The sequence below is a fragment of the Bison bison genome, unplaced genomic scaffold (genome assembly GCF_000754665.1).
Source record: "Bison bison bison isolate TAMUID 2011002044 unplaced genomic scaffold, Bison_UMD1.0 scf7180017864479, whole genome shotgun sequence".
Taxonomy (NCBI): Eukaryota; Metazoa; Chordata; class Mammalia; order Artiodactyla; family Bovidae; genus Bison; species Bison bison.
In genome coordinates, this window is record NW_011495039.1 from 5,067,048 (window position 1) to 5,088,065 (window position 21,018).

Below are 21,018 nucleotides of genomic sequence, written 5' to 3' on the forward strand. Positions count from 1 at the left end.
ACAGAAGAATTGATGCTTTTGAACTGTGGTGTTGGAGAAGACTCTTGAGAGTCCCTTGGACTGCAAGGAGATCCAACCAGTCCATCCTAAAGGAGATCAGTCCAGGGTGTTCATTGGAAGGACTGATGTTGAAGCTGAAACTCCAGTACTTTGGCCACCTGATGCGAAGAATTGACTCCTTTGAAAAGACCCTGATGCTGGGAAAGATTGAGGGCAGGAGGAGAAGAGGACAATAGAGGATGAGATGGTTGGATGGCATCACCAACTCAATGGACATGAGTTTGGGTAAACTCCGAGAGTAGGCAATGGACAGGGAGGCCTGGCGTGCTGTGGTTCATGGGGTCACAAAGAGTTGGACATGACTAAGCAACTGAACTGAGCTGAAGTGTGCTCAAATGCCAATACCCAGAGATAACTATTGTTAATATTTGGTTAATTCTTTTCTACAGATCTTCTTTACCTAAGTGCATAAACTTTTGAGGATGGGATGATATTATGCAAACACAATAACTCTCTCTGCTGTTTTGTATTTACTCTGCAGTATGTTGTTGTCTTTCTTACTATAATAAGTGTTACCTCAAACGATTCTGAAAAAAATGAAAACCATATTAAGAGTGAGATTGAACCTTTCCTGTTGTGATTATTGGCTTTTTCAATTTCCTTAACTATTATAAACTTTTACTGATACACTGGTAAATTGTGTGCAAGGAAAATCTTTGGTCAGTTTTGGTTCTTGTCAAAGTCGCAAATGACTTCACCCGTCAATCTGGGGCACCCTTTTCAGCTCGTAGTACCTTCCTGGCAGCACTGTTGACCCTTTGATCATCCTTGAAGTGTTTCCCTTTCTTTCCTTTCATAGACCATTTAGACTCCCTACTCCCTCTCTCAGTGCCACTTCTCATATGGCTCAAGGTTTCCATATTTGCCACCTCACATATGTTCAAAGTTATATGCTTTGCATTGATTGTCTCAAGACTTCATTTACCATCTCCATAATGATGATCAGCAAATTTATAGCTACAGCCCATACCAGGATCACAAGGTCTGCAGCATCTTGCCTCTCTCTTACTCATAGAACTTAGAGTTCAAGGGGAGATTCCTTCACCACCACCTTCATTTTACAGATACACACATTGAGCGCTCTTTGTCAGTCTTTCCACTGTTAGGCTTTTTTCCTAATAAACCGCACATGTTTGAAAAAAAGAATTCATGTTTTCACGCCACATTCATATGTCCAAAACAGCGTAGGACAAAATGTTTGGTACGGTGTATGAGCACAGTTAGTATAACCCCAGATATCTACCGAGGCCAGACCTATGATGTAATGAAAAAAGTTAGCCACATTATTTTTATATAAACATTTTGTTTGCTAATTTAGTATGTAAGAGTTTTCTTCACATTCACAAAAATATTTTACTTCCACTGCTATTCTTGAGACAATAGTTATCTTGGCTTTTCAATTGTATACTTTGAAGAGGAGATACAAGAAACACCTTACTTTTCTTCTGTTTCGAGAAAAACAGAAAATTTCACAAAATTTTTAGAAATGGCAATTAATACTTGGTCCCACTATTGGGGGGAAAAAAGCGAGGTGTGTTATTATTATTGTGTACACATATTATTCATGTGTAACAAATATTTTGTTTTGTAAGAGAATGCAGTTTTTAATTTTTACCTCTTTAAAGACTGTAGTTTCCAAATCAGACTTTTCAGTTATATAACCTCTATCAGATAGGAATCATTAGTCCAGAGGTTTTAGAAGATTATCCTCTTAATAAAATTTTGTTCCCCTCCCCCCAAAACAAATTTATTCTAGGTGGTTGTATTCATTATAAAGGGCTAATTGAATTGTGCATAAATTAATTGCATGAGAACAGACTCCTGAAGGAGCTGACTTTTCTAACAACGAATTTACTTATAAAACTGTAAGAAACAATTGGCTATTTGTGGCTCATCTCATCCAAAGGTATGAAATATGACTGAAATCAAAACACTAAAATATGGCCTGTACAAATATCTACTCAACAAATATTTGAGTGTATAGTAGTTATTAACCTAATTTGACTTGCTCAAATTTCCACCCTAATTCTGATGAAGTAAAATCAGAAAACAAAACTACCTAGTGTTCTGACTCTGGTCTTCTAATCAACCAATGTTTGTAACGGCCACCATTGAAACTTATAGGAGGAGCCTTTGAGCATGTGTGTATGAGTGTCTGACTTTTTGCAGCCTCATGGACTGTAGCTTGCCAGGCTCCTCTGTGTGTCCATGGGAGTTCCCAAGCAGGAATACTGGAATGGGTTGCAATTTCCTTTTCCAGGGGATCTTCTCAACCCAGGGATTGAACTTGCATCTCCTGCATTGGCAGGTGGGTTCTTTACCATTGTGCCACCTGGGAAGCCCTCTGAATGAGGAAAGTTGAGCGGTAGAAAAAAGGCGTTCTTTTGTTCTAATCCATTTATTTGTCCATTTCTTCCATGATACTATATAGGGTATGGGGGCAAAGATGAGCAATAATAAAATACACTCTTTCCTAGCCAATGCAACTGCTGGTGATCAAATATAAATGACAAGGGGTCAGAGTGTATACTGATCAACACTGTGTGGATAACTGGGTTAGTGAGGAGGAAACATTCTTGATACCTATTGAAGTGGAAACCATCAAGATCTACTATAAAAGCCAGGTCTGGAGAGTACTAGTGTTGGTGAACTGGAGTCCAGCAAAATATTAGTAACAAACCTGGAAAGTGAACCATGTTCTGATGCGGGAAACATCAGGAACTACATTGAGAATAATCGAATTAAATTCACTGAGTAAATGTTATTGTTTAGCTATCGTGGTTAAGGATACACTTTGGCAAGAACCGGACTTACAGGGTCCAGTGAAGTCAAGTATGTAGATCAACAGTCCCATACCCTGTGGTAGGAATACACATTCGAATAGCCATTTTGCATTATCATAGAAGTATAAACAAGGGCGGTGCAGTGGTCAGGACTCTGCTTCCAGTGCAGGGAGCATGGGTTCAGTCCCTGGTTAGAAAGCTAAGATCCTGCATGCTACACAGCACAGCAAAAACACAAACCAAACCGTACAAACATCTTTTATAAGTGAATTAGTTTTTGGAAAAGTTAACTCCTTCACGAGTCTATTTGGATGCAATTAATTTATTCATAAGGTTTAATTAGCCCTTCGTAATAAACACAACCACTTGAACGCAATTTTTACTAAGGTGATAATCTTCTAAAAAACTCTGTATCTACACATGTACATCATTCTATGAACGTTTATGTGACACCTACTTTTACTGTTTTCCTAGATGTGCAAGAATTGATCTCTTGTACACATGCTCTTCTGATTTCAGTGCTGCCCTAATGGTCATTAACCGTTCTCTTACTAGCCCCTGGAGGGACACGCATAGATGACGGTGATAAGACCAAGATGACCAATCACTGTGTGTTTTCAGCAAATGAAGATCATGAAACCATCCGAAGCTATGCTCAGGTAGGGCCTGCCGCTGAGAGATTGTTGTTTTAAAAGGGAAACCTTTAAATAAGATTTAAGAACAGTTAAGATTCGGAAATTCTTCAGGTCACTTTTTTAATAGAAATGTTCAGTAGCTGTTAAACATATGGAGAGATACTTAACTGCACTCGTAATAAGACAGTGATCATTAAACTTCAGGAAGATAGAGCGTTTTTACCTTTCATCCATAAGAGACATGAGGAATCATAATTTCTGTTGGAATATAAGTTGGTCCCAGCTTTAGGGAGAGTGAAGTGAAGTGAAGTGAAGTCAAGTCGCTCAGTTGTGTCCAACTCTTTGCGACCCCATGGACTGTAGCCTATCAGGCTCCTCCATCCATGGGATTTTTCGGGCAAGAGTGCTGGAGTGGATTGCCATTTCCTTCTCCAGGGGATCTCCCCGACCTAGGAATCGAACCCGGGTCTCCTGCATTGCGGGCAGACGCTTTACCGTCTGAGCCACCAGGGAAGTCGTTTAGCACTATCCTTCAAAACTAAAACATCAAAGGATGAAAATCCATAGGTCTGAAAATCCATAAGTCAATTCACAGGCTACTGATTAAGTAGAGCTTGGTAATTCATATTAATAAACTATCAGGTAGCTGTTCAAAAGAAAGAGGCAAGGAGATACTTGTAATACATAAAGCCTATAAAGGATTTATATACAGATTAAATAAAGAACTGTAAGTCAAGAAAAAAAGGACAAGCAGCCTATTAGGAAAGGAGATGATTCAAGTGCATCACATTTATTGTGCACTTTATTTCTATTACTGTTACATTAGCTCTACCTCAGATCATCAGGCATTAGAGCCCAGAGGTTAGAGTTACTTTGGGGGTAGGGCCTCAGTGTATGAATTTAGGAGGAACACAGATGTTTGGTCCATAACAAGCATAATTCCTCTTTGAAAAACAGTCCAGGATTCCACTGACACACTGCGAAATCCTGCTTGAGAGTTCTAACTGGATGGTGGGGGCCAGTAGTCTTTATTGCTCATCTGCTGAAATCATGTTTGTATTCACCTGGAGTATAATCTCCCCTAAACTCTGATCTCCTCCCATCATGTATCTCAGTGATTGTATTTGTAATCCCCTTTGTTTCAGTTATTAATATTTTCCATCTCTGTGTCACACAGTTTGGAAATTATATTCCTTTTATTTTCATCAAAGTCATTTTTTGTTTTCTCACCTATTATATTCTCAAATGGATTTGTTTTTTTTTTTCTACGTGCATTTTGATCCTGTTTTATCCCCCAGGTCATAATAACTCTTTTGAAATGTTTGTGGTTCTCATATCACAGTAGGAGAATGTTTAACTACATGTTTTTATTACTGTAGACCCGTGTAGTTGAGGTGAGTTTGCCTTTTAAAATTGTTTACATAATATTGACTGGTTTCTGTTATGCTTAGGTCTTCAACAAACTCATCAGGAGATATAAGTATTTAGAAAAAGCATTTGAGGATGAAATGAAAAAGGTAAGAATTCAGATGTAATATACTCTGTTTGCTAAAATAATGACAGGAAGAGGGACGAAATTTTTGCTTTTATAGTGGTAGTCCAGAGAACCACAGACCTCTTTAAGCTTTTAATAAATGCTTGTTGAGTGAAGAAATGAGTATGACAGATCATTAGCTAATAGCTGTAGAAAGAAATACACGATTAGCCTAGAACTTTTCCTTCATGTTTAATGTAAGCCAGCATGCTTTGTTCAAAGGAATATTTTTATAGAATATATAATTAGCTAAAGCTTATGAAAGAGCATAGCACAGCAGCTATTAATCACTAAAATTCTTTAATTTTAGAAGATGCTGTTTAGCAAAGGAGATAGAAGCATGCCTTTTGAATTAGTATCTGGGTGTAAATCTCATTGGTTTTTCTCATCTATAAAATAGCTGCAATAAAAATATGGACTTTATGTATGGTTGTTGTAAGGATAATTTCTATGAGCTGTAAGGTACTTAGCACAGTAATTGACCTCTAATAAATAGCCAAATAAGCAATAGCACCTTATTAAAGAAGCCCTCTTTTCAGAAATTGCAGTATGTTCCTTTCTAGTTTGTAGCTCCTCTTTATTTATATATGGCAGTTGCAGATTTGTATGCTGCTTTGCCATCACTTCTGATTTTAGATATCTGCCTAAAGTATAAACCAAGGGAATAAAGAAACCATCAACTTTGTTACTTTGCAACATCTACTTTGTTGCTTACCCACTCTTGCTTCCCTTTGTTCAAAATGGTTCCATATATAGCAAACATTTAAGCAGCAAAATCATTTTTTTAAATCTGTATTCTCCGTGGCTCTACTTTTGTACAAAAAAATCCTTCAGCATGAAAACATACAACTATATATGCATACAGATGTTCATCACAGTATTGAGACATAACATAAATTTTCATGGTGGGAGACAGGTTCATTAAATCGTGGTCTCTCTCTATAGTGGGATACTATGTAGTCAGTTAAAGAATGAGGCATAACCACATGAATTGATGACAGGAAATATCTATGATAAATTGTTAAGTAAAAGAGCAACCATTTGGCAGAAGTTTAACCTTAGCAAGTTACTTAATTTCTTTGTGCCTCAGATTTCTTTGTTGAAAGCCAGGATCAAGACTTTCGTAAATAGTCATATATACATACTGCTACTGCTACTGCTAAGTAGCTTCAGTCGTGTCCGACCCTGTGTGACCACATAGATGGCAGCCCACCAGACTCCCCGGTCCCTGGGATTCTCCAGGCAAGAACACTGAAATGGGTTCCCATTTCCTTCTCCAATGCATGAAAGTGAAAAGTGAAAGTGAAGTCTCTCAGTCGTGTCTGACTCTTAGCGACCCCATGGACTGCAGCCTATCAGGCTCCTCCATACATGGGATTTTTCAGGCAAGAGTACTGGAGTGGGGTGCCATTGCCTTCTCTGCGTATATACATAAAGTGTTCAGAAAACTTTCTGCTCCACTCAGTGAGTTTGAGCTGTTATCAATGTATAGTTCAGTAAAAGCATGTGTATACATGTAGTTATTTATAAAATGTAGGCATATAGAAGTACATTTAAGAATCTGAAAGGACACATCTCAAAAAATAATGTTTATTCTAAGGAAATAGGATTAAAGAGATTATTCACATTTTTATATTATTCTATGTTAGATTTATTCTACTAGCGTGTATTACATTTTTTTACCATGGAAAAACATTTGAATGGATTAAAGTGGTCCATTATTTGGCTAGATGCTTAGAAAATAAGAAGTGTGTCATTAAAATAGAGGGATAGATAGGACCAAAAAATGATACTAAAGCATTCAAATAAACGTCTTACCACTATGCCCAATAATATCACTCATGATTTTCTTCTCCTAGTTCATTTGAACCTTGAAAACTTTCTACTCGATTCATTTGATGAATATGCTTTCAAGAATTATTTGTTTTTCAGAGTATCCATTTTTTACATGTAGTGTCTGATTTTAATACTTATTTGTATAATTGAACAATATGGATATTTTAAGAAAAGCTAACTTTTGCATCATTTTGCTAATATAATTGAGTTTTTGATGAATATGTTAATGTTCTTAAATAGTGTTAATATTTTTATCTTGGCAGTTTTTCATTATTAACTTGTATCTTTCTTATTTTGACAATGAGGAAAAAGCCAGATTGATGTAAAGTATCTAGTTTTTATTTTCAGTTTTTTTCTTACCTCATTCCTGCTGCGCCCTGGAGCTTTAACCCCAATTTCTTTCACTCCCTCTTTTCTTGTGAGCTTAGAAAGTGAGCTTAGAAAGTCTTTAAATCATTGAGACTTTAAAAGGCATAAATGGGGAGTGAAATGGGCTAGTTTGATTCCAGTTCTGCCACTTACTCATCATATAAATATTTGGAGAGTCACATAACCTCTCTGTAATATAATAATTCTGTAACTGTTGGGGATGGTACATTAATATAGCCCTATTCACTGCACAGAGCTAACAGAATTTCATTGGCCATAAAGCACTTAATAAGTCTGTATTTATGCCAGTGATTTTTTTTTCATCGGTATGGGGTAATGAATAAGTCTGGAGAGCCCCAGTCGTGATTTTTGGCCCTGGGGAATCTCAGTAACATGCCTAAAGTCTGTTGAAACAGAGAAAAGTAGCCATGAAATACAAATATAGTACGGTCAAAACACTAGGTGGCTAGGAGGGTTAGGAAAAAGGAGGGCATGGATACTCTTAGAACTCACACTGGCAAGTGGGGTTTAGCCCCTTTGCTTTGCGTTCCCTTCCAAGTTTTCTGGGGTCGCTGCTTTGTCACTTCCTCTACTGCTGGGATATGATGTTGGCAGCGCTGCGACCCAGAAGGACCCAGACAGCATTATCACCTTCTCATTACAATTGTTCTTTCCAACCCACAGCAGTGGCCTTTTCTCCACTCGTAACTTTTCTTTATCTTATATCCTCCATCACCTCATCACCGGGGTTGGTGGTAAAACTCTATGATCTAAGAAATACCTAGTTTGAAGCTCACCATTTTAAAAAGAGGCATCAAGAACCTTGAAAACCCTTTTTTACCCAGTCTTGTTTTAAAAAAGTATGCTGTGGGCTCAAAAAAGTATATGCTAGATGTCAAAGCTTATTGACTTCTGTTTTGTTATAATGCAAAGAAAATGGGTGGGGTGGGGGTGTGGTGGGGGGCACAGCACTAGGGGAGCATACAAAGAAATGAAAGGCAACAGTGTATTCAGAAGACACTTGGTAATGTTTACCCTTTGTTGTATACGTCAAATTGAAGTTATTTATGTGACCTGTTTACACTGTTCTCCAAAGGCCTCTTTTCCTTCCCATGAATGTTACCTGTAGCTAAATTGTAAGGAAATTTGGGAGGAAGGAACAAGGCCTGATAAAGTCCCTTTCTATAGCACCCAGTTTATAATGGGACATATGTGTGTGTCTCCAGTGAGTAAGTGTGCTGCCCGTGAGCCGTCAGTTGGGAGCCACCTAGCTGTGGATGTGCAATGTTTGCTATTTTCCTACTTTAGTCCTTTGCTTTATAGACATGGTTTCTTTTGTTTGACCCGCAGCTTCTCCTCTTCCTTAAAGCCTTTTCCGAAACAGAGCAGACAAAGTTGGCGATGCTGTCGGGGATCCTGCTGGGCAGCGGCACCCTGCCTGCCACCATCCTCACCAGTCTCTTCACTGACAGCTTAGTCAAAGAAGGTACGCACGTTCATTTTCTTACCAGTCAGCTGGGAAAAGAAAGCCAAAGAGAAATACCAGTACCTCTTCTTGGCGTTCTCTGCTGCCCATCTGTGCTCCATGTAAGAGACTGTGTGTGTATGTTCAAACAATAAAAGGATTGTATGTGTTTCTTGTAGGAATTTAGGAGAAAAATATGCACACCTATACAAAGACAATCAAAGAATAATAATAAACTAGAATTTTTGGCATAAGTCTCAGTCAAAGACCCTGAAATTGATCAGTTCTAAACTGTTTCTCTCAACATAGACGCTTACTGAGATATTTTGCTGGGACAGTGATTCATTGTGCAGGACTCTTTATTCTTTGTGGGACATTTAGCCTTTTTTGCCCTCAGAAACAGAATGCCAGCCTAAAACACTTGCCTCCATTTAGTAGAACAGCCAAAAATGGGCCTTCACATTCCTAAATGCCCCCCAAACTCTTACTTCACTGGTTTGGGCCATTCTTCTGAACTGTTCCCCTTCAAGATCTTGTGCTCAGAGGTTCGTTCTGATCACATTTTTAAAGTATTCATTATGTCTGTTTTAGAAGTCCAGACGGCTGCCTAAGACTTTTGCTTTAATTTTAAGGCATTAAGAGTTTGATGGGCATACATACAATTACATGGTTATAGAATAATACAGAAGTGGGCTTTTTTTTTTTCTTGTAGGAGGATAATGATATTCAAGTTTTAACTGCAGTTAAACAAAGAGTTATTTTTTTTCTTAAAGACAAATTAAAAGAGCTTTTGTGAAAACATCTGTTTCTTCTTAGAATTGGGTTTTACTCCTACAGATGTGAAGTCCCAGCCTCATTCATGCCTGCAGTGAAATGAGTTATACTTTTCTTATAACTGAGAAAAGAATAGTAAATCAAGAGTCAAATCATATTATTTAGAGATTCTCTATAGTTTTAGACTCTCTAATTGTTATTAATATATTGTTAAAATATTATAGCACTTTAGAATGTTTTCCTGAAGAGAATTCGTGATCCTTCATGTTTTATTTATGGTACTAGCCATTTTATACTAGGAGAAAAAGATAAAATGTAAACAGTAAATGTTAATTAACATCAGACTTATCCCTAGCATTTATAACAGAAAATAATTCTTTCTGGTTGTATTAAGAACTTAAATGATGTATGTAATTTCTTTTGAAATGTATTAAAATTAAATTATTAGAAAGATAAATGGACAAATGTGATAGAGCAAATACAGCAAAACATTAACTGCTGCAGAATCAAGATGGTGAGTACATGAGTGTTTACTTTTCAGTTTGTTCAGTTCTTCTGTAAGAAGCTCTTCTTGAAATTTTTTATGGTAAAATGTTAGGAGGGGTAGGAAAGTATACTTTTGCGATAGAAGTGACTTAGTGCCTCTGTCATATGGTTCTTCCTTATATTCCACCATCTTTAGAAACTAAAGTCTTAAACTTTTTCTTCCCAAATAGGAAAGGGTTATGAAATTATACCTTTTCCCCAACTTCCCACCCAACAAATGGCCAAGGGGAATCATCCACTCATCAGAATCTCAAGTACAAAGTTTCTCCAATCCTTCCACCAGGAGCCACGTTTAATGCACAGTGATAGGTTTGAGCCTGATTTTTTTTTTTAGACTCCTAGTTTCAGGCATACTTTATTTCTCTTACTTACGATGAGGATTACAAGATCCTTTTTAAAAATTTTAATTACATTAAAGACAGCATTCAGATTCTTATCAAAAAGGAATTGAGACATCAGTGTTTCCTTTTACTACTCTAGATTCATGAGAATTCTATATTCAAAGATTGAAAGATTATGACACCTGAGTTTAAAATTTAATTACTTGCTAATTAAGCTGATATTAGCTGTTAAAAGAGTTGTGAAAATATATTATTCTTAGAAATCCTGTAAATTATATTCTTCATGGAAGTGATAATAACAATAGTAATTTATTGAATACTCTTGTCTCATAAATATGGCTGTGGATGAAATATGTTAATTTAGTAAATCACAACTGTGTCATCATAAGAATTTTCTACATTTGTGATCCCTACAAATGTCTGTTTTAATTTCATTAAAAAATGATATAAGCAAAAAAAAAAATTTTAATTACGTAAGTTTATATTAAATTTTATATTGACTATGAAGTAATGATAATATTAAAAATCCAGGTCAACAAGTTGACAACATAAAATTCTCTAGCTCATGTTTATTGTCTTAGTTTGAGGCTGGAGGGGCTTAGTTTCTCTGCTATTCAAAAGAAAAACATTGGGTAAAGCTGGTGTCTGTATTAGTTGGACTTGTTTACCTGTAAGTAACTGGAAGATAGGACATAAATTTCTGTGTCAGGGCATTTCTTCTTTTTTTCTTAAATTTTATTTTTTACATTTTTTTAATTGAAGCAAATTTGATTTACAATGTTGTGTTAGTTTCAGGTATATAGCAAAGTGATTCAGATGTATATTCTTTTTCAGATTCTTTTCCCTTATAGGTTATTACAAAATACTGAGTATAGTTCCCTGTGCTATACAGTAGGTCCTTGTTGGTTATCTATTTTATATAATAGTAGTAGGTATGTGTTAATCCCCAGAGAAGGCAATGGCACCCCACTCCAGTACTCTTGCTTGTAAAATCCCATGCATGGAGGAGCCTGGAAGGCTGCAGTCCATGGGGTCGCTAAGAGTCGGACACGACTGAGCAACTTCACTTTGACGCTTTGGAGAAGGAAATGGCAACCTACTCCAGTATTCTTGCCTGGAGAATCCCAGGGACGGGGGAGCCTGGTGGGCTGCCATCTGTGGGGTCGCACAGAGTCGGACACGACTGAAGCAACTTAGCAGCAGCAGCAGCAGCATGTGTTAATCCCATAATTCCTAATTTATTCCCTCCCCCATTTAAAGACATGTATTTCTTATGTAACAATATATGTAAAAGTTGAACAGACTTCAGAGTGAACAGCAATATCATTCAGGGCTCAAATTTTTCCCTCACTATTAATCATTGCAGAAGGAGGGTGGTGCCAGGGCTTAGACTAATTAGAAGTCACCTGGCCTCAGGAAGATGGGAATTCTCTTAGGAAAGGGGACTAGAGACTGCTTTTAGACCACCAACAATAGTGAAGTCTTCAGTTCAGAAAAATCACTTTAATGTATCAACTACTCCTTAAATTTTCATTAAATAAATGCAACATTAATTTAGACATTTAGAGTGTTCACAGAAAAGCTGTCTATTAGTTATCTGATTACTTATATTTAGAAATAAATCCTGTTATAAATGAGTATGTAATTGAGTGGATTCCTGATTAACATAGCAATGTTTAAAATCTCTTTAAAAACATCCAGAAAAGATTTCAGCTGAAAACAGAACTGACATTTTTATAGCTTAACTCATGAATATTTTAAAATGCTTTTTACAAAAAGTAAAACTGTAAAGTAAATGATGCATGTAAATAAATATAACTTTATTTATTTATACCTGTCACTATTGATGTTCTTTCGCTGGCATCATTTATCAGCAGATTAGTTGACATGTTGACATTTCAGTCATACGACTCATGACTTATTTGTTGTACCTCAGGATAACTGTTATAAACATGGAATATTGGTGAACCACAGAGTGAAATAGAGGCAAAACACTATAACATCCTTGGCTTTGAATATGGTTTTGGCCGTGGTAAAAATAAACTTACAGTTAAAACAGGTTGGAATTCGGGAGTCCAAGTTAGAAAAGTACTGTAACTTCTTTTTTTCCTTCTCATGAAAATATTCTTTTGAGTAATGAATAGCCTAGAGAACTTTCCATTTTTCCTTTGTAACAAATCAGGTCTCTAAGTTATTTAATCATTTCAGGGCACCTAATGGGAAATGTTGCCTTATGCATTATCACAAGCAGTTTTTCTTATAAAAGGTTTACTCTCTCTCTCTCTTATTTTTAACAGGCATTGCGGCCTCATTTGCTGTCAAACTTTTTAAAGCATGGATGGCAGAAAAAGATGCCAACTCTGTTACCTCCTCTTTGAGAAAAGCCAACTTAGACAAAAGGCTGCTTGTAAGTGTTGTTTGGGCAAAGGGTTATATGTTTCATGCTTCTGCCATGGCTCTGTCAGTGTGTGCAATGTAATACACAAATGCCTGAGTCTATGTCAAATTGGAACATGGTTCCTTTTATTTCTGTATTATTGTAAGATAGAAACTAATTCCAGTTTAATCTTTGTTGCATAAATAAATGGAATGATAAAATTAAAGAGTCACAGGGAATATGGAGACTTTCAAATTTGGAAGTTTGTTGACAGTGAAAAAATTACCTCTGATGCAGCTAATAACTGTAGAAATTTAAAGTTTTAATATGAAATTTGAGGTCACATTGATCTCACCTAATTAGACATTTATGGATATCTTGAGTCATAATTGAATAACACTGATCTCAAATACAGTTAGTTTCTTAACAAAATAAAAGTTTAAACAAGATTTCTTGTTTATACCAAGATTCCTGAGAAATGCTTAGATACCTATGAAAGTGAACAAGTTAATTGTAGTTAGTTTGAAACTTTCATTATCATGATTGCTTGATTATATTTTTACTTCTGTATCTTTGTATTTTTCAAAGAAAATCAAGAAAAATATTTGCTCTAATAATTTCTATCTGCCCCCTATAATTTCTTTCTGCTAGAAGCCACAGCTGTGACAGAGATTGCTCCAAGTGAAATTGCCTTTACAATTTTAGGACAAAGTCTAAAGTTGAAAGACATGCTTGCCATGTTCTCTTTACCTAGTTTCTTATCTGTTTTCTCTTCCAGCGTGTCCTACTGTGCAAGGGTATTGATCCATGGGATAAGTCTAAATCTGGCTCATTGTAAACTCTTGTATTTTCAAGGACTTAAAATTCCTTTATCTTTTGCAATTTACCTTAAAATAGCTCCCTTGGAAGTCTTTAGAATTTGATAAAGAAGAGAAATTTAACTCTAGATTCTTGTTGATTTTTGCCACTGACAATACTTTTCATTTTAGTGTGTATTTATTAAGTGTCTGCTTTGTGCCAGGCTCCAGCCTAGAAGTTGTAGAGTCAGTAGAGACAGGATAGAAAAGTTTCCTGCCTTTGTGGAACCCACTCATAGCAATGTAGGGTGTCTGGAAGTCACTGAAGACAAGTGAATAGGTTGTGGATGTCAGTGGAAGTTCATATGAAAGTGTGTGTTCTCGTCCCTGAGCCTGTGGAGTAGCTGTATCTTAGCTCAGCAAGGCCCACTGAGATCTACATGCCCTTTCTTTCTGGGACCCATGGTGAAGGAACAGCTCCAACCAGAGCCCTTCTGTCCTCATGTCAGAGGACAGGAATACAGGACAGCAAAGTGAGCCCTTCTGGTGTTGTAGAAGCTCGCCTTCTTTGGCCAGAAGTCAGTGAGAAGCCTGCCAGTGGGGCAGGAAGATTTAATCCACTCATGGGCTACTTCTCCACCTGTGAAGACAGGTACAACAAGGAGGGGCTTCACTGAACACTTGTTTAAAGGAGACTGGGTGAATTATTAGGAAAAAAGATATTGTCGAGTACTACTTAATGCAGAAGACTCAGTTATTTCTCTTTTTTAAACTTTTATTTTGTATTGAGATATAGCTGATTAACAGTGTTGTGATAGTTTAGGGTGAACAGCAAAGGAACTCAGCCATACACATACATGTATCCATTCTCCCCCAAACTTCCCTCCCATTCAAACTGCCACGTAACACTGAGCAGAGTTCTGTGTGCGATACAAAGAGGTCCTTGTTGGTTATCCATTTTATTTTTTTTAATACCAATTTATTTTTTATTCATTCATCCTTACAATTTTATGCTTATTATCAGGTGTTTTACAAGGCACTGTATGTGAGTGTGGGTTAGGGGGTAAAACTGAACCTTTCTTTCCCATATTAAACTTTTGAAAAAGCTGTGCTCTTCTAACTGAAAGTATGGTTCCTAAAAGACGGAGAAGGCGATGGCACCCCACTCCAGTGCTCTTGTCTGGAAAATCCCATGGATGGAGAAGCCTGGTAGGCTGCAGTCCATGTGGTTGTGAAGAGTCGGACACGACTGAGCGACTTCACTTTAACTTTTCACTTTCATGCATTGGAGAAGGAAATGGGAACCCACTCCAGTGTTCTTGCCTGGAGAATCCCAGGGACGGGGGAGCCTGGTGGGCTGCCGTCAGTGGGGTCGCACAGAGTCGGACATGACTGAAACAACTTACCAGCAGCAGCAAAGACACCAGTAATCACAGCTTGGTTAACTTGATTAGGTTACTTCATTTAAAAAGTGTTTAATGTATTTCCTTTTTGAAAAACACATATCATTTAAGTGTTCTTACTAGGTTTCTTTGTCTAATGTATTTTGAGCATGAAAAGCTTAGGTAACAGTTTCTACCAGAAACTCCGTGAGGACAGGGTGGCTATGTCTTAGACCATGCCTGCATGCTGTTTGCTGACTTACAAATGAATGAGGAACTAGAGTGTCAGTTCCACCATCTAGGAGGAAATTTTTGTTTCACTAAGCTGTTTAACAAAATTCCCTCTGCATTAGCACATTTGGGGGAAAAATAGCATATTCTCAAAGTTTAGCAATTACCTACTTCTGTAATACAGAAGCAAGAAAAATATATAGCAACTCCCAGAAGAGAGGAGATGGGAGACATCATTCTCCCATCAGTGGAAAAGGGAGCAGTGATCAAGATATTGAGCTGAAGCTATTGAAGAAAGTCAAACAAGCAACCTTTGTCTTTCTCGGGCTTATAGTTTATTGCAGGGGAACAGGCAATAAGCTGAATAATTAATTTAAATGTGTAGTATAATAAAAAGTGAAAAGTGCTCTGAGAGGAAAACCAAGTAGTGAAACAGTGAGGTGTGTCTGTGGTGTGGGAAGGCCTGTCATGAGGTGACGTGCATGAGGAAGCTAACTATCTAGATATATTCAGGAAGAGTATTTCAGGCAAAGCCTTTGAGGCACGGCATGTTGGGAACAGCAAAAGAGAGAATTTAGTATATTACATGTCATTCATAAGGATTATGGTTATAGTTCATAAAAGTAAAAAATCACTTTTGATGATGTATTACTCTGAACATAACTTGGGATCAGACTTTGCAGTCACATTCTTCCTAAATTGAATACAGAATGCTGGCACAAATAGTTACTGACTTTGGAGTCATGCAGCCTAATTAGTTGTTTAACCTTGTTGAGGTTCAGTTTATTTTTCTGTTGTGTACAATTATTAGCAAAATACCTCATATCTGGATTCATAGAAGAAAGTAAAAATTAAATTAGGCCCCTGCCCCCAACAAATTCAGAAGACCTCTTAACAAATATCAATGACAGAACTTCAGTCAGTTTTGAAATGTTTGCCTAACATGGATGTATGTTTTAATGCTGCTCCCACCAACTCTGTTCTGACATTTTGAAACTCATGACTCAGCTCAAGGCAGGTTATGGGATGATGGTACACAGAATATTGAAATTTGAATCATGACAGAAGCCATCTGGCCACGTCCCTATACTTGGTGGCAAACTCATTACAGATCTTTCTTCAGAGATTTTTACTGAAGCCCATATAGCCATTGGCCAATATATATATGCAAATCTAGCCATCATAAAAGTCTGGATCTGTTTTGTAGACTCTTCAACAGTCTGAAAAATGTGAGAGCTTTGAAAACTGCCTTGCTTTCTTAGTTGAGTGCTGGGAGTCACACAGGATTAGAACATGACTAAGTGTTCCTAAGCCCCTGCCAAGCTGTATAAGGTGAAATGGAAATGAGGTAAAAATGTAAGAGCAGCCATGGTGTACTGTGCTTTTTAAAAATTTCCAAAAGAATTATGTAATGAATTAAAGAGCTGGTAGGGCAGGTTTAGATTAGATCTCACCATGAACTTAATTTAGAGCCACCATCATTAAGAGATACAGCAAAAATTCCCTGTAGTGAAGTCTCTCAGTCGTGTCCAACTCTTAGCGACCCCATGGACTGCAGCCTACTAGGCTCTTCCATCCATGGGATTTTCCAGGCAAGAGTACTGGAGTGGGGTGCCATTGCCTTCTCTGAGCTATTTTAGACTAATAGCAGCATTTTCTCAGAATGTGAATTGAGGTCTATGAGATGATAATAGTCAATATTGTTTTTTTTTTTAAATAGTATCTCAAATCATTTCAGCATTACTAAAACTGGTTTTTGTCTATTAACTCATAGTTAAGTAAACAGTATGATTAATAATTTCCATTTTTCTTATTGGTTTAAAATAATCCCAGCCTTACTCAGTTATCACCTTATTTGTACTTAGTTTAGCAAACTTGGCTGTTTTTGCATATGCTACACTTCAATTAAAGTAAAAGAAAAAGTAAATAGTGGTTCCAAATGAGTGAAACTAGTTTATGTAAGTTGATTAACATTTTTTATTCTTTGTCGAATTGCCTAATTCTGAAAGGTGTCTTAGCAAGCGCTCAAGAAATATACCTTGAGATGTATTCTTTTGAAAAATCAATCCTTATTCTTTTCTTCATGAGATAGTCTAAGTGCTACTTTAAGAAAATGTTCTTTATGCTTTCAGAATGTGAATGGCTTATTGTATGACAGTCTCTCGTCTTTTCTCTCTCAGGAACTCTTCCCAGTTAACAGACAGAGTGTGGATCATTTCGCTAAATACTTCACTGACGCAGGTCTGAAGGAGCTTTCCGACTTCCTCCGAGTCCAGCAGTCCCTGGGCACCAGGAAGGAGCTGCAGAAGGAACTCCAGGAGCGTCTTTCTCAGGAATGCCCGATCAAGGAGGTGAGGACCATGGGCTCACTTCACTGCAAAACCACGGGCGAGGGGCATATCCTCGACTGTGCAGTACAGACTTTACCGCCCTTAAAGGAGACTGCCCTTCGTTCATTGCTATGAACTTGAGGTCCTTTTCATACATATATATGGTATTTCATACCATATAAATATCAAAAACATCCTCCAGGATGTTCAGAAAATAATGATTATTTCCATACAAATGACTTATTTACCAGGTCACTATGGTTGTCAAAATATTTCATCTGCCTAATAGATTCACTGTCCGCTGCTACCCACTAGCATTATACCTCAGTTTAAGGTGATTTTTCCCATTTTATTGCAGATTATATAATATGGTTAAGTATTAGCTTAATGTATGTAGACTTCGATTTTAAGACAAAAAAGGGGTGGTTTTGCATTCACGTCATGGATAAAGACCAGTTGGACCAGTGACTTGCTGGCTTCCACTTGCAATAACTGGGTATCTGCATAATGTAAATACTATATTTTTGTATAGCTATAGTTCTTGTGGCTATGACTGTATTTTTTTTTTTTAAGTCATACCTGAAGAAAACTTCCCATTTGAACTTTAAAAAAACTTTTATGTAATAATTCAAAAGTTGCATTAAGAGTCCTTTCCTTTTGCCACTTATTCTCAGGTCCCAAACCCTCACCACCCTGCTTGCTTAGAGCCTTGCAAGGTACCATGTATGGTTTAAAATTTGAGATTTCAAGATGGTTTCTGGCCAGCAGGTGGAGGCGTTGGTCCTAAGTCTCATAGCATTAAGGCCAGCAATATATTCAGTAATCTTTATCCAAGCAAAAATCTTGAACATGATTTTCCATGGTGAAAAAAAGCAAACTATAACGAACACTGTGATACTTTCAGGGACAGAGATGTCACATTTCTTTGCAGCTTTTCCCTGTCAGCTGGAGGACTGGGACTCCTCCGTTCCTTCTTTTCTCGAAAGCTGCTTTCCCCGCTGCAATCCAGGCTGTCAGGAAAGAAACAGTATACTTTCATTTTAAAAAGGAAGGGAGAAAAGTAGTTGTACTGTTCACAAAGTGGTACATTAAGATGCGTTATGGTTTTTAATTACTTCTTAAGCCCTCCAGGTGGCGGTAGTGGTAAAGAATCCATCTGCCAAGGCAGGAGATTTAAGAGATGCAAGTTCAATCCCTGGGTCGGGAAGATCCCGTGGAGAAGGAAATGGCAACTCACTGCAGTATTCTTGCCTGTAGAATCCCCATGGACAGAGAAGCCTGGTGGGCTACAGTCCATGGGTTCACAAAGAGTCAGACACGACTGAGCGACTTAGCATACATGCATGCACTGAAATCCTCAGCTCTACTTGGGATTTTATTTCAAAAGGAGAAAGATTTTTTTTTTTCAAACAAGTTTAATATAATACACTGTTAATATAATACACTGTTAGGCAGAATTTATTCTGTATGATCAGGTTTTTAGGATACATTAGCATATTTAAAAGTATTTCTGAAGGGAAAATAGCCTGCTGAGGGTTGCAACATTGATATATACCATCTAAAAGAAGTCTTTGTACTTTACAGTTTATTTACATGAGGCATGAGGATATTCAAAAGTGATAATTAAAGAATAAATTGTAGTTAGTGCCTCATACCAACCCAAGATATTTTTCATCAAGAGGTTTTAAGTTGAGGATTGGAAGTAGACATTCACAGCTCTGTTGCTTTCTTCAAACCCCAGAAAGTCAGACTGGCTTAAATAATCCTTGCCCTGCTGGACTCAACAGGGGTCCTGCCTGTAAAAGACTAACCCTGAGAAACCAAGATTCGCTGTTATTTTCTATTACCCAGCAGCTCCTGGCCAAAGCTAAGCCTATTAATTTGGGGACTAAAAATAAATCTGCTCTGAGAACAAATCATTGTGTTCTCCTCTGCCTTGGAACTTGAGAGCATATGCCAGGAAGGGAGGGACTGAGCAGCGTATCTGTCTGCCCCAAACCTTTTACTGACTAAGCACAGAGAGAGGGGAATCTCCCCACCTGCGTGTTCCTCTTTTGACTCCTTTCTTCGTGAAATGTAGGTGGTTCTCTATGTTAAAGAAGAAATGAAAAGGAATGATCTTCCAGAAACAGCAGTCATTGGACTTCTGTGGACCTGTATAATGAACGCTGTGGAATGGAACAAGAAGGAGGAGCTCGTGGCAGAGCAGGCCCTCAAACACCTGAAGGTACAGGGTCCCTGCAAGGCTGTCCAGGCTGCAGGCCAGCTGCAACTCTAACAGCGGGGCAGACGGGTTCTAATCATAATGCTCCCAGGTTCAGTCCAAACGTACATTTCCTAATGTTTTTCCTTTCAAATATGCCACCACCTAAAATGTTTGAGATGTAAGAGCTTGTGAAGTACCTGAGGGTAAGTTCTTATTAAAAACAAATCAGAAAATCCACAGAATAGTCATATATTCAGTATTAGTTAAAGAGGAATATAGTCTGTTAGTTTTCCTTCTACCTGACAAAAATTTTTAAGGAATATTTTGTTTAAGTAAGCTACAAGTTGACATTAGAATTTGAATAGTGAGTGGTGGAAGAAATCAACTGATTGTATAAATTGTATATTTTTGTACAGGGATATATATGTGTTTGCTTTTATCATCCTCTCACTGTAAAACTATTAAGAAACGTAGAAAACTTAGAACCCGCCTTCAGAGTTTACACTTAAATTGGGAAGCGAGCGCCTACATAGTATAAACTCGGTAGGATATAAATCAGATAACTCTTCAATATTTAGGAGAACAGAGCAGTGAGTATCCTATGCAGGGAAGGATCAAAGGAGGAGTTTGTGTTGAGCTCAGTAACTCTTAGAGAAAATAATAGCAAACATCAACATCTAGGGGCTTCCCTGATGGCTCAGATGGTAGAGAATCTGCCTGCAATGTGAGAGACCTGGATTTGATCCCTGGTTTGGGAATATCCTCTGGAGAAGGGAATGGCAACCCACTTCAGTATTGTTGCCTGGAGAATTCTGTGGACAGAGGAGCCTGGCGGGCTACAATCAGTAGGGTCCCAAAGAGTCAGACAGGACCGAAAGACACACACACACATCAAGAACGAGAAGCCAAGGTCGTTTAAGACAGAAGAGCAATATGAACAAAACCATAAAGATGTTTTGTGAGGGCATCTGGGAAGAGACCTCTACTCTTCCAGTGGCAGAGCCATACTCCAGGAGTGGAGGAATCACAGCAGGCCTGGGAACCTTCAGAACTTAGGATCTCTGTCTCATTTTCACAATATCCATTAGACGAACACAGTAGCATAGCAATTGTCTCTGACAGAGTCAGGAGTTCCTATTTGGTCTCTTTTAGCAGGTACAATGAGAGAAATCTGATATGATGCAGGGATAAAAAATTCATTTTGGTTGGACACAAAATTATAATAAAATAATCCTCAAAGTGGACGTTTTCTAAGCAAATCTCCAGGCGGGTACAATGAGAGAAATCTGATATGGTGCAGGGATAAAAACTTCATTCTGGTTGGACACAATATTATAATAAGATAATCCTCA

At 37.6% G+C, this 21,018-nt stretch overlaps 1 protein-coding gene across 2 annotated transcripts in view; it reads left to right on the forward strand.

Annotated features, from left to right (window-relative positions):
* Positions 1-21,018, forward strand: part of BZW2 (basic leucine zipper and W2 domains 2) — a 62,559-nt gene that overhangs the window by 30,812 nt on the left and 10,729 nt on the right. For both annotated transcript variants that reach the window (XM_010862169.1, XM_010862168.1), the window contains exons 4-9: positions 3,399-3,502; positions 4,930-4,995; positions 8,568-8,703; positions 12,641-12,750; positions 17,311-17,481; positions 19,541-19,687. In XM_010862169.1, the coding sequence (XP_010860471.1) occupies positions 3,399-3,502; positions 4,930-4,995; positions 8,568-8,703; positions 12,641-12,750; positions 17,311-17,481; positions 19,541-19,687 (734 nt within the window). The remainder of the gene's footprint in view (positions 1-3,398; positions 3,503-4,929; positions 4,996-8,567; positions 8,704-12,640; positions 12,751-17,310; positions 17,482-19,540; positions 19,688-21,018) is intronic.